The 14,563-nt window shown below is 36.2% G+C and overlaps 1 protein-coding gene across 1 annotated transcript; it reads right to left on the bottom strand.

Moving 5' to 3' along the window:
• Nucleotides 1–366: 366 nt before the first annotated feature.
• Nucleotides 367–14,058, bottom strand: slc17a5 (solute carrier family 17 member 5). Its single transcript, XM_054599771.1, has 11 exons — nt 13,892–14,058; nt 11,972–12,168; nt 10,395–10,628; nt 9,354–9,441; nt 8,524–8,610; nt 7,457–7,575; nt 6,108–6,269; nt 5,848–5,980; nt 5,126–5,273; nt 4,946–5,036; nt 367–3,317 (listed from the first exon to the last, which is right to left on the bottom strand). The coding sequence occupies exons 1-11, from the start codon at nt 13,968–13,970 to the stop codon at nt 3,180–3,182; spliced, it is 1,476 nt and encodes a 491-aa protein (XP_054455746.1). The 5' UTR covers nt 13,971–14,058; the 3' UTR covers nt 367–3,179.
• Nucleotides 14,059–14,563: the final 505 nt, after the last annotated feature.

Below are 14,563 nucleotides of genomic sequence, written 5' to 3'. Positions count from 1 at the left end.
CATTCAACTACTTTGAAGAATCTAAAATATAAAACATATTCTGGTTTGTTGAGCATTTGTTTGTTTACCACATAATTCCATATGTGTTCCTTCATAGTTTGGATGTCTTCAATATTAATCTACAATGTAGAAGAAAATAAAAATAAAGAAAAACCACTGAATGAGAAGGTGTGTCCAAACATTTGACTGGTACTGTATATATTGTAAAATAGTTATTAGCAATCTATGACAAAAATGTACTTTTATTCTACATAAACTTATTTTAAAAGCTATTCAATTAAAAGGAATAATTTATTATTTTCCTTGATATTTTTTGTGTCATATGCAGACATGCAATAATGGGTAATATGAATGTAGATGTCCAACGTCAAGTCATGTGACGGGATGGTGTGTGAGTATGTGTGTGTGCTTTTCATAACTACTTCACTAATAAGGAGCTGCACAAGTGTTCAATAATCCAGGTGAATTAAAGAGGTTACAGACATGTTGGTGAATTTGATTTTCTCTCGTCACTCAAACTGAAATAAATGAACTCCACATGGTCCGATGGCTAAATAATGAAATAATAACTCGACACAATATCAGATTTGAGCATCGCTGTATATGATGAAGTATTTACAACACATGATCGTGATTTAAGACATTTTACAAGGACTACCTTCTCATCATACAAAATTGTTTTTTTCTCTATATATTGTAATAATAAAACAATTAAAAAGCAGTAACTAAATGAATCCTGGACTGACCATGTTTGAGTTCATGTTATAAGACGATTTGAAATCATTTCTAAATGTTTCTACTTCAGTTAACACTTATAAATTGAGAACACACACCTCAATGTGTCCGATCGATCTGTAAAAAGTAAACAAACATCCCTTTAAATCCTTATAAGACAGAAGATACCTGAGAATCGACACAGAAAGTGCAAATCCTGTCAGTAAAATAAATCTATAAAGCACTTTTTGTTTATCTTTCCCTTCATCAGAAACAGTTAAACATCTTCTTAGTGTTACACAGTGAAAATAAAATGACCCGTTACCGTATGCTACCTAAACTGGAGATAAACAAACAATAAAGACAATACATAGTGTTGTGCACATAAAAATCACCTTATGGCAAGTAAATACAAGATAAAAAATGGTCCAGTTTCAATTACATGAAACACAAAGAGCTTTAAAATTATTTTTAAGAGGCTTCACTTTAAGGCATTTTCCCCCCAAACGAGTGTTTGTGTGTTCTGTGTCGTCTTAAACTCTTTAAAAAGATGATTTCAAATGTGAGTATCTAGTTTGGGATGACATTTCCCTTTGTTAGATCATATCTTTAAAAGGGAGCAAACCATTTAAACACTTAAAAACAAATAATATTGGCACTTAGTTTTGGGTCGCAGAGCAGCTGATTTTGATTAATCCCAAACTTTACACACAAGTGAAAGAAAACATCCTTCTTAATTAAGAGTTTAGACTTTTACTATGGCGATAACTCAAGAGGGTTTACTGAGGGGTTCACGGGTAAATAATAATATTTAAAAGCAGAAGTGATCCGGAGGCAGAAATAATTATTGAGGCTAGCAGGTTAGCTAACTGGTAGTGATGGGTGAATGAGGCCGCATGCTGGGTTCACACCAAACAGCAAGGAAAACTTTATGCGCAGCGCGATTGGTACAAATTGTTGCAGAATTTATGCTTAGATGGAGCAGCTACGATGTTAGCGTAGTCTAGCAATGATCGGACCAAAAACTAATATTTTAAAAGTTGTTTGCTTGTTGTCTTGTGGAGAAACATGACAAAGCATGAAATCAGACTTTAAACAAATCGCCATTATTATGTGGTTATTTCTGCATCACTTTTATCTGTTTATCACAACAGGGAATGTTTGTTTTGTGCTCATACAGCTGTAGGAAACAAGCTGATGTGTGAATTGCTAGATGCACTGGATGATGTTTTGGACTCAGACATGATGGCGTTTAGTTTACTGGATTATCTGGGACTTTTCAACATGTACAGAGCAGCAATAGTGGTTATTTCATTTGTGATTGATGAAGCGTTTTCTACATATTTACATGATGTGTCGAGCGCAAAACACGCAATGCGAAAATTCACTTTGCGTTTGTTGTGAAAACAGCTTTCTATTCGTGGTGAAAACGATCCGAAGCTTTTGAGCTTCAAACGCAGCAAACACAGTGACATCTGTCTGTTTTTAATAGCTTTATATCTGCAATAATAGTGTTTTTGTTATCATTATTGATAATATAAAACTGTAATACTTTTGATAAGAAATGCTGCAATAAATCTAGATGGTATTGTGGAATATGTTACAGTAAAATAATTAATTGAAGCATAATCCAAAAATGAACCTTATTGGTGAAGTTTAAGTCTCTGTGGGCTCCAGTGTTTTAACTTTAACATTTAATTTGACTCGTAATGTGAATGATTTTAATTAAAGTCACTACAAAGAACTTTGTGTTTGTGATTTTACGGTCCCTGTGGATGAAAGTCGTAGTGTTTTCTGAGCACCAGACTCCCTTCAGACTCCTCATTTAACTGCAGCAGGGTCTGACATGCCCTCTAGCGGAGTCTTCTACTTGTTTCACCATGTTTCACAGTTAACTAAGCGAACTGAATGACGTTCTTCCTGAAGCTCTGGACGTCATCAGTCACATGGTGTTCTTCAAGCGTTTCTAACTCAAAATATCGAAACATTGAGCTTCACAGGAGTGAAACAAACGTCAGTATCATTCACCCATCTCTGCTAACTGTCAGACCTGAACACCACAAAGGAACTAAACTTTGTACATTTGTCTTTCATAGCTTATTTAACGTGGTGTTCATGCTCTACGATCAATAAGGTTTTTAATAACCTGCAGCTTTCAAACTAACTACATTCCCTTTTTTTCAGAAGAGTGCTCGGCTTCATAATAACAAACTTCCTCTGACTCTTCTGTGGTTTTTTGCTCTGTTCAATTATTATTTTTGCCTCTGAGAAATAATCACTTTGCTTAAATTTGCTACGTCCATTTCAGGAGCACCCTCGAGGGTTTTATGACTGTTACTCACTGTTAGCCGCTAGCAGCGCTTTGAGAATTATCAGCACAGCTGGAACACATCTCTCCCTGATTACCCGTTGAATAAAACCGTCTGTCAAATGTGAATCATCAAACAGACGAGTCGTCCTCTGCCTCAGTTTTGGTGGGAGTAGGACGCGTGGACGGCCCACGGCTGCACGGTTCCTCTTCCGAACAGCGCGTAGAACACCGCTCCGAACACGTTGATGCCAGCGGCGATGTAGAAAACGCTCTGCCACTCCTCTATGGTGTTCTGAAGGACAATCAGCACAGGTGATCAGGAGTAATCAAATATAACAAGAGTTTAGTCCTCATTGCAACACTGTGGTTTTAAAGATTCAGCTCTGGATCCAATGCATTCTGGGAAACATTGAAACAGGATAATGATATTTACTAAAATCAATGGTTTCCTGGTAGTCAACATTTTACAATTTGCAAAGAGGAAAAAATGTCTAAGTGTCAAATTACAATAAGACATTTATCACGAATCATCCCAGAAATTTAAATATAGTAGTGAAAATGTTGAAATACAGTATGTTGGGATTGTCCATTAAACAAAATACTCATTTGCAAAAATAATCAAGTGTTTATTTCACACACTGTTTTAATAAGTTAAAAGATGATGTCATTGGTTAATTATTTTTTGACTTTCTGAATCTTCACTTGGTTGCCATTACTAACAAACTGTTTGGAAATGTAAACCTAAGCAGGTATCAAGGTTAGTTTATTGGCTTCCATCAAACCAGATGAAACCACTCTGGACAGACTGAGGACCGTGGCGCCCCCTGGTGGTCAAATGTAAACATGATAATCCTGTACTGACTAAACCAATTAAGAAAGGAAAGAGATCTTCAAGCCAAAGTAAGAGACCGACTGTCCATCCATAAGGGGGCACTAGAGGTCAGGAGACCTGGAGTGACCTCTGACCTCAGCATACTAGAAACTGTCCATGCGTCACCATGGAGACATGAAACTGGGCGAGTTGTTAAAGTGAGTCGTACTTGTTGATATGAAAATCAGCAAACGAAATGAACATGTCTAAAACTGCCATGAAGTTATATATTAAAATTATTTTTCAGTTAAATATTAAGCAAACACCAGTCCTGATCATAAAAACTACCAAATATTAATAAATTGCAGAATTTGAACCCTTTAAATGGTGGTTTGTTTCTATAATGTCACTGTTATTGTGAAAAAAATAACAAAAATGAAATTATTTTCTGTATACTAAATGCTAGAGGGATTTGTTTTCATAGTCTGGGATATGTCAATGATTTATGTCAATTAACAATATTGATTTTGATTTATAATTTCAGTGTCAGATTAATAGGAAAACGCCTAACTTTTATAAAAATACTATATATGAATATTATTCTCCACTTTCACTAATATCAATCTTTTAACCAACATCAGTCTTGATCATAATTACCAAATATTTATTTTTAAAAAATCAGAATTAAAACCCTTTAACCCTTTGTTTTCTTTACATAATGTCACTTTTGTTTTTTATGGAAAAGAAAAAACATTTTTTTTAAATAATTATTGTCTGTTTACTTAGTGTAAGGGTATTTTTTAGCCCCTTCAAACATGAGAAAATTACTCAATCTGGTGGAAAATATTAAAGCTATCATTTAAAAGCAAGGGCTCTAGATTGAAAGCCTGATATAATAGATTGTTGGATTTAATATTACAATGGAATCAAACATCTGGTTTTAATGTGTTACAACAGGGACATTTTTGTGTGAGTGTTTGTATTTTGGCTTCATAGTTTATTAAAGACTTATTATAGACGCTTACAACTTCCTAAAATTAAAAATGAAAAAGCCATGGGGTGAAGGAATCCATTCCACTGGGCCGACTGGATAATAAACAGTTTCTTACCTGTTTGGTGAGCGCTCTGGCTATGACCGGTCCCACCATGCCGGGGATGGTGGCAAAGGTGTTGGTGATTCCCAGGAGGATACCAGCGTACCTGCAAACATATATAGTACGTTGTTTGTTACAAGTCCGGAGTAATTATCCATCAGCTTTCACCTGGAGGAGATCATAGATAGAACTTACGAAGGAGCAATGTCAAGGTGGTTGATGTTGAATCCGGAGGCCGACACTCCGCCCAGAGCCGAGGAGATGGTGAGGAAGGTCACAGCCAAGGTGTAGTTACAGCCCGTATATCCCGCCGCCACAATGAACACCGCCGGCCCGATCATACCTGCAGAGACGACACGGTGAAGTAGTAAGTAGAACACGGTGAAGTAGTAACACGGTGAAGTAGACGACACGGTGCATTAGGGGTCAGTTTCACACACCACATAATAATACATATATTTATATATCATCTTTAAAAACAGAGTTTAGAAAGTGCTTTGACGGACAAAGCAAGGCGGACTAAGTTTAAATTTGAACCCTGATGAAACAGAAAATTAGATGAGAAAATAAATAAAATGGATAAAATAAGAATTTTAAAGTTTATTAAAATTGAAATTAAATAAAACTAAATAAAATTTAAAATTTAAATAAAATATAAAATATAAAATATAAAATAAAAATATAAATTTTAAATTAAATATAAAATATAAAATATAAAAAAAAATAAAAAATTTTAAAATTTAAATTTAAAAAAATAAAAACATTTTTTAAAAAATATAAAATATAAAATAAAAAAATAAAAAAATAAAATAAAATTTAAAATAAAATAAAATAATCTAAAATAAAGCAGTACAAAGACCACATTAAATATGAGCCAGTCTGTAAAAAGGTTTTTAAGACGAACGATGAATCCGTACCGACGAGGGAGAAGGCCTTCCTGACGGTGACGGTGCGGTAGAGGCAGGTTTCTCTCAGGTAATCGGCCAGCTGGCCGCTCAGAACAGCCAACACAGCGCAGCCGACGTAAGGAAGAGCCGACAGAAAACCGTTCTGTTGAGGACAGGAGGGATAATGGCACATGAATATTTTTATGATTACCGTTAACACTGTTTTTGTCTCGTTTTGACCCTTTATTTGATTTTTCTTTTTAGTGTTTTGTACCAGATGTTGACCTCACCTGCTGGATGCTGAATCCCAGAACGTCGTTCATGTAGGTGGGCAGCAGGGTGAGGAGGGTGTAGAAGGTCCAGTTGTAGGAGAAGTGAGCCACGACGATGGCCCACAGCGGTACGGACGTCACTATGGCTCGCCACGGGATGTGACCCGCTGAGGTGGACAGCTGGGACAAACAGGAAGTAGAATTTTTAGCCCAGTTATTAGCAATTTTACTTTCAGCTTTTATTCATCTGTGTGATTAATTTGCATTGCATGTGTACCCAAATAAATCCTGTTCTACCAAAAGCATGTGTCTAAGCTCAAGTCCCTCTGAATATACAGTAATATGCCTTAAATGATGGAGTTTTATTGTTTCTTGCAATGCAATCTTCCACCTTTCTTCTATTGCATTTACTGTGTTTTTTTTTTATTGTGTTAATACTTTATTTCCCCCATTGGCCTGAAAATGCCAATATATTTTCCTACTTAAAGGGAGAGTTGAGATGTTTTGAAGTGTGGTTGTAAGAACTACTGCTCCATAGTCAGTGTATTTACCTACAGTGGAGGGCATTCGGAGAAATAGACAGTTAGTTTGTGTTCTTGTGTTTTAAACAATTTAAAACACCGAAGTCACACAAACAAACTAACAGATGGAGGCAGCGGTAGACCAGCAAGTCCTGTGTTCTCAGAGGTTAAATTACTGTTTTCATCAATGGAGTCTGGTGGCTTTGAAGAGAGGAAAAGTTCTGTCTGACATCAAGTTAAATATTCTAGCGTACAGTTAAACTTATATGATTTTTCCTAGGTGTCTAAAATACGTCCACAGCAGTGCATTGCTTTGCTCCCATTCTATTAGTACATTGTGTTCTTGGTTACTGCAAACTAACGGAAACAAGCCGGTAAGAATCCAACAGCTTGTCTTAAATTCAGTGTGTCAGCGTCTGAACATCACTAAACCGCAGAGTCGTGGCGAGTGTTGTGTCACCAAACTGCTGAGGAAGACAGATAAGAGAATAAAACGCTGCAACACACTGAGGTTATGTAACTTCAGTGTCTCATGACTGAACTGGACCAGAAATGCCTGCAAGCGATCTGCAGCTACTGAGTAAGCAACTAGAGCGAAGAACAGTACGTCAGAAAGGCAATCAGGGATTTAATCTAACATTTACATATTAATAACAACTTTATATTCAGAATTAAATCAAAGAAATCTATGAAAAGAAATGAATAAATAAAGGAAATTCTTTTTTCTTTGAGTGGAGATTATTTAACAAAATGTGGGAATAAAAATCAGCTTTCTATAAATTTATGAAATGTTTCTATGTTTTAATGTTTTTCTAATTTGAGGACACACGGTCTGGTTTCTGTTACCTCGTTCTTGAGAGAGCTGGTGATGTAGACTCTCTCCCGCTCTGAAATCCGTGGGTGAGTGTTCGGACTGTCAAAGACGAGGAAGGCCCACAAGACGAACCACACCACACCGACAGCACCTGGACACACAAAGAAACATTTAAAGTTACTGTGAGGATCTTTAATCTGGTCCTGAACCAGTCTCCGTTTAGTCCTGATCCTCTATAGACCTCCATCAGTAAACAGACCATCAGAGAGAAGATCGTCTGTTTCTATAAAGTTATTCTTAAAGCTCGTCATCGGAGCCACCGGGTCGGATTCTGGAGAAACCAGATGAAATCATGAAGGTTCACCAGAAACTCCTTCAGACATTAAGAAGTTTTCCTCTCCCAATGAGCATTATATTTTTAATGGTTATGCAGAAATATCAATTTTCTATGATAATTTCACAGTATTTAGAGTTTTGTTTCAGACATCTTAACTACACAATAACTGTTCATGAAGATCAGATACGGAGGAGAAGTCAGAACGCACTTCTGACGGTCGGATGTCATTTGTTTACCAGCTGATCGGAAATTACGTCACAGCAATAAACTTACACATCATGTCGTCGGCGTGGAAGTTCTTCAGCGTGAACAAGACATAAGAGCTCGCAATTTTTAACACCTTTTAACAACCTTAAAACATCTGGACCAACTAACTGTATTTTATGAAACATTCAGTTAAATTAAAAAATTCTTAGACATTTTTTTTGTCTTCTGTAAATTATAGTTCTTGGAAACAAAAATAAATAGGCAAAGAAAATTCCAATCGAGGCTTCTCTAATGGCACCACTTTCATGACCTGAAATCTTTCCAGTTATTAGTTTTCTAACTAATGCATTAATGATATCACATCTAAAATTCACTAATATTCTGATATCAATGCAAAAATACTGCAACACAATAAATACAGGTTGCTGTGTTAAACAGTGAACAGGTGAAGCTCATCGATTCCTAAAAGGAAATCTGGTAAAAGTGTTAAATCCCTCAAAAATTAAAAACAAAAAAATCAACATTTAGCCACAAAGCAGAAGTCAGGTGTTTTACCAAATACATAGAAGACGTAGGTCCAGTCCAGGTAGAAGCAGATTTCACCCGACAGAGGAAGAGAGATCACCGTCCCCAGCTGGGCTCCTGGGAGGGAAGAGAGAAAACATCTGTACCCCACAGCTGTCTGAACAGTGTTTAACTACTAAATGATGTAGTCCAGCTTCTTTTAGTGCACATACTTAGTGTGAGACTAATATATCAGACTGATGATAGTCACTGTTGTTTTCTTTAAATTACTAATTATTCAGTAAATAAAGTATCCGAAAATTAGGAAAATGTCTTCAAACTGCAGCTTTTCTGTTTCCAGAAGCTGCAACCAGAAAAATATTTAGCATTTTTGTTTGATAAATCACTTCTTTAATAGCTTTGGAAAACTTCAACTCACTGTTAAAGGAATAAACTGTCACAAACTGTTACGCATTTGAAAAAGCGTCTGTTTTAAGCTCTTAAAGAGGGAAAACAATAAGATTGAGCATAAAAAAGAAACATGGAATGAACTGTTTAGCATGTTGAGCTGCAACTAGTGATGACTGTCAATGTTGGTTAATCTGCTGTTTTTTTTAATGATTGATAAATTGTTGAATAAATAAAGTAAAAAAATGGTGGAAAATGTCTTCAAACTGCAGCTTTGTGTGTCCAGAAGCTGCAACCAGCAAATAATTAGCATTTTTGTTTGATAAATCACTTCATCTTGATTCATTTTTCATTGATCGGATACTGGTGTAACTGTTTTAATAGGCAGGCGATACAAAAAGCCACTGTTTTGTGCCAATAGAAACTAGTTTTCTTCATGTTGACATTGAGCCGTTTGTGTTTGTTTTTCTCACCGATGTAGGAAATAGTGAGCAGGCGGCTCCTCTCCAGCGGTGGAGCCCACGCTGCCCACATGGTGTACATGGCAGGAAACGTCACTCCCTGAAGACAAACACAACAAGAGCATCAACAGGAGTGTCGTCCACGTATCTGTCCTCACAAACCACCTCTGTCAGTCTATCCGTGTCTATTACATTTAATCCCATTTTAATGCCAGTAGTTTATGCTAACAAACCATGTTTCAAATTTGAAGTTTGTGCAGATGATGTTTATGGTGCAAACAACAGGCTTCCACATGCATGAAGACATGAACAAAACTAAGTTTATGTCTTTTGCTAATAAAAAAAAGGATGATAAAGTTTCATCTCTATAGATGGAGTTAATATTGAAATAATTTAGATTTTTAAGTGTTATAATAAGATGAAAAACTGACTTAAATAGCACTAAGGTGTCTAAGAATATTTCTGTTTTGACCAAAGCAAAGTATATGATTTAAAAAAAGGTCTCTACTGTTCACTTTCTTTCCCATATTTTAGCTACTGTGTTGAAGTACATGAACAATGTAAAGTCATCGTTTATATCACAAAAAATAGCAGGAAGAATTATTAATAAAGAGGATTTAGAGGGTTAATTAAGTCAGAAATATTAGTACTTAAAGTAACTACAAGGAACTTTTTCTTTTGTGTTGATTTTGGTGTTTTTCGAGCACCAGAGTCCATTTAGAAAACCTGTAATTTTACTGCAGCATAGTTCTGTATGTAGTTATGTACAGAGCAAAAGGAGAATTAGCAGAACATTTAAAAAAAGTTTTTTATTTTTAGTTGAAAGGATGAGGAAGGAAATAAGATGTTAAGCATCAGTCTGATGAAATTACTTAAAAGCAAAATGTGAAATTCTTTATAGAATGATTTAGTATTTTGTGTTTTCAGCTCGTGAAAATGTAAAAATAAGGAATAATGAGACTGAGATAATTATTAAGTACGACTCTTGATTCTTCTTTTCTTTCTGCACCACCGTGATCGTAACAAAAACAAAATGAAAATGAAACAGCCTACCTCTCCGATCCCCTCCAGCACCCTCACAGCGATGAGGTAGCTCGCACCCAGGTCGGCAGCCACCGGGGTGAGCAGCGTAAAAACTACAGTTCCCAGGATTCCAAAGCCCATCAGCCACTTGGGTCCGTAGCGGCCGGCCAGGTATCCTCCGGGGATCTGTGTCAGGATGTATCCGTAGAAGAAGGAGCCCAGGATCCAGCCCTGCGTCGCAGAGTCCCAGTCGTACACGCTGGCCTGTGAGGGGAGACGTGGAGTTATATTTATTAAAAGTATTTAACAAGGACAATTAATCTGTAGATTGTTTGCACAAGGATGGATTATTTGTTTGGTCTATAAAATGTCATAAAATTATGAAAAATGTACGACATTGTTCCCTAAAAGCCACAGAAGACGTCCTCAAATGTCTTCTTTTGTCCACAACTCAAAGATATTCAGTTCACAGTCATTTAGGAGTAAATAAACAAAAACAAAAAAATCACATTTAAGAAGCTATAATCAGATATTTTTTTACAGGATATTCAACCTTTGTTTCTTTATAATGCATTTATTACTTGACTTCTTTCTTTACAGACTTTGTATAAAGGTAATAAAGTAGTCCATGAATACGAGATATGAGATTTCAGATAATTACAATACTTCCTCGTCATTGTGGAGGTTAATTTATGCTGTTTTTCCAGTTACACCTACAGTCTATGTTCATATCTATGAGTTACACTTTTGTCTTTTTGATTCTTCACAGTTCATTTTGTTTGCACTCTCTCTGGCGTTTCGGAGAATGCAACGCACAGCACAGAGAGTATAAACGCCTCCGTTCAGATTTCGTTTGGTTTGAAAATTGTTGGAAAACATTTGAGAATGTAAAAAGTACACAAGTCAACAACATATATAACATAGGTCTAGTCGTTTAAGACATTTTAATGTGGAAAAAGTTACATGTTTTACCTTTCAAACATTGTTTCAATGAGGGACGGGAGATTGTTAAATACTCAAACATTGAAGTTATAGTGTGAAAATCCACACAGATACAGTAAAATGTGACTTTTTCTCAGCATGATTTTCCACTCAACACACTGTTATTGTTCATTGTTTCCAAGACAAACTGCTGAATGTCAGATGTTTACTCTGGTCTCATGGTTCACATAATCCTGACATGTTTAGATTTTCTTTCCATGGAGAGCAGACAAATGTGGAAAAACTTTGCTGTAGAGCTTAGATTGTTTTCCAGTGTGGCATTTTTGACACCAGACAAGAGTTCTTCTGTCTGAAATGGACTGTTTTAGCCTTTTTAATAAGACAATACTTTTTTTTATCTCCACCAAAGAAACACACAAACGTGAAATTACACAGTGAAAGCTTAGCCGTTTGTGAAAATAATGAATTGACAGTAGAAGATTGCACTTACTCACTGCGTATTGTTTGACATTTTACAGTGTTTTAGGCAGTAAATGTGGGAATATGGTGCAGACTCAAATTTAACTGGCATTGCTGTTTATTTGACTTAATTTATGAAGGAAATTCTCATATGTGGAAGACCAGATTTCATCCCTCGTCTCTCTCCGATGCGCTCATGTTCTCACCGTGTGGTTGTGTTTGGGCCGTGTAGGGTTGGCGTGAGCAGGACAAACTGAGCTGCTGTGGTTGGTGTCGGACTGATGGGTGTTGTTGAGCATGTCCACCATGGCGACGCTGAGGTTCACCCGCAAAGAGTAGACCACAAAGAAGCCAAAAGAGGAGAGCAGCGCCAGGCCGTAGCGTGATGAACAGCATACTGGGGCTGCAGGGAGAGAACGGAGTTTAGCAGACGATACTAAGTAAGTATCGTTGCAAAAAAATGCAACTTTTAACATGCAAGCATGAGTGTAGTTTTCTGTACGAAAAGAAATGCAGAAAAAAGAACATGGAAACATTTATTCTTAACATCAAAATGGATCTTAAGCTTTTTGTAAATGTTTGTTCCTGCACATTTATATATTCTTTCTTTTCTGTACACTGAATACAAACCATCAAGTGTGACTTATTTTTGGCGGCATTTAATAAATCGTTTAATTTTAATGTTTTTCTTACTCATTCTAATCAACAGCCTAAACAGGACACACCATTAACTTAATATGATGAAAAAAACAGCAAGCTAATTCATGCTGTTAAGTGCATATACATTATAATCTGATCACAAATGAATACATATATATAAATATATATAATTACAATAATTAATTTCCAGTCATTCAGTGGATCAGGTAGTTGTTTCATTATTTAATTTGTGCATATTATTTTCACGTCTTGTCCCATTTATTTTTATAACTAAACTTTGGTGTATAATAAGTCTCACAATAAGCAACATTCTGCTAACTACTGCTACTATATTGCTTATGTTAAAAGTGGAAAGCACCTCTTTATATAAAGGACAGCAGCATAACAAACTTTAGTGTTTAATCTGGCAGGATTCCAGTAATAACACAGAAAAACAAGATGTGTTGAACAAAGTAAAAGTTGCTCTGCTTAAAAGTAAACCTTTAAACAAAAACTCTGTTTCTCAAGCTGCTGCAGCTTTTTGCATGAATGTTGAACTTTTATTTGATGCAAACATGACTGAAGCTCAGGTAACTCAGCAGGTGTGTCCTATGATGTGAGCTCATGACAGGTCACCTTAACCCGTGACTCAGGCTCATTGAAATGTGTGCATGAGTGTGCATGAGTGTGCATGAGTGTGCATGAGTGCATGTAAGATAAGATAATCCTTTATTAGTCCCGCAGCGGGGACATTTGCAGGCTTACAGCAGCATAGTGCAAACAAGAGACATAGTAGAAGAAAAACAAGATAAAAATAAAAAATGAAATCAAAAAACAAGTATTATAAATAAGCAATAAAAAAAACAGTAGAAAAACAACAATAACTGAAATATTATATTTACAGACAGAAAAAAATGTGTGCATGAGTGTGCATGAGTGCATGAGAGTGCATGTGTGTGCATGAGAGTGCATGTGAGTGCATGAGTGTGCATGTGAGTGCATGAGTGTACATGTGTGCATGAGTGCATGTGTGTGCATGTGTGTGCATGAGTGCATGTGTGTGCATGAGTGTGCATGTGTGTGCATGAGTGTGCATGTGAGTGCATGTGTGTGCATGTGTGCATGAGTGTGCATGTGTGTGCATGAGTGTGCATGTGAGTGCATGAGTGTGCATGTGTGCAAAGGCAAAGTGTGCATGAGAGAACGCAGTCTGTAAACAGAGTTACATTAAAACAATACAAACTATATTAATGTTTAACTTTAACAGCTCATCTAGCAGATACATTAATGATAAAGTTCAATGTTTATGTTTTAATAAGTAAATAAAAACACTTCACATAAAGTCAGGGAGTCAAAGTTACTTTTCTTTCCATATTTCTTCCAAAAAGAAACAGAGAAAAGAAACATATGTTACAGAGCTAACGTTAGCTTAGCCTCGGCTAGCTGTGGTTCTCTCGGTTCTCTCGGGTTCTCTCGGGTTCTCTCACCTCTCTGGACTCTGTCCTCGGTTCCCCGGTGAAGCAGCGGCGTGTCGTCCCCCTCCGTGTCCGACCCGTAGCGCTCCATCGTCGGCCCGAGTCCCAGAGCGGACGCAACAACAACACGAGCGAACCCGGAAGCGAACCTCTGTCAGCTGAGACGCGTCACGGCGACCCAACGTCACGTGATGCGCGTCACCGGACCGGAAGTAGAGGAATATTATCGCTTATTTAATTTATTTTTATTTATTTTTTTATTCCTATTATATTTGTGTTTTATTTGATTATGACCCTTCTCAACTTAAGGCAAAATTATATTTTTACTTTTTTTCTCAATAATAATTATTTTTTTAAAAACCGGAAACAGTGATGCAAGAAGTATTCAGATCTTTTACCACAGTGTTAAAATACTCTGTTACAAGTTAAAGCTATGTTTTAAAAATGTCACATAAGTAAAAAAGTATATGCATCAAATAAATATAATTAAATAAAAAATAAAAAATCAACTAATATCAACATTTATATTGTATTATGGAATTATAATTATTGACGCATTAATGTCTTTATCCTTTTAGTATTGAAGGTCGTGAAGATGGAGCTACTTTTAATTATTTTTGTACTAATAATGTAACTTTGCAAAGTAACTACAGTCATCAAATTAATGTAGTTGAGTATAATGTA

The sequence above is a fragment of the Anoplopoma fimbria genome, chromosome 6, assembly GCF_027596085.1.
Source record: "Anoplopoma fimbria isolate UVic2021 breed Golden Eagle Sablefish chromosome 6, Afim_UVic_2022, whole genome shotgun sequence".
Taxonomy (NCBI): domain Eukaryota; kingdom Metazoa; phylum Chordata; class Actinopteri; order Perciformes; family Anoplopomatidae; genus Anoplopoma; species Anoplopoma fimbria.
The sequence above is the reverse complement of the archived record's forward strand: the minus strand, read 5'-3'. Positions and strand labels throughout refer to the sequence as shown.

Bases quoted from the DNA above. Each gene is read 5' to 3' on its own strand.
- slc17a5 (XM_054599771.1), bottom strand. From the start codon at position 13,970: ATGGAGCGCTACGGGTCGGACACGGAGGGGGACGACACGCCGCTGCTT. The intron at 12,169-13,891 runs GTGAGAGAACCC...CTCTCCCTGCAG, and splicing joins CGAGGACAGAGTCCAGAGAG to CCCCAGTATGCTGTTCATCA. The intron at 5,981-6,107 runs GTGAGGTCAACA...TGTCCTCAACAG, and splicing joins TGGGATTCAGCATCCAGCAG to AACGGTTTTCTGTCGGCTCT.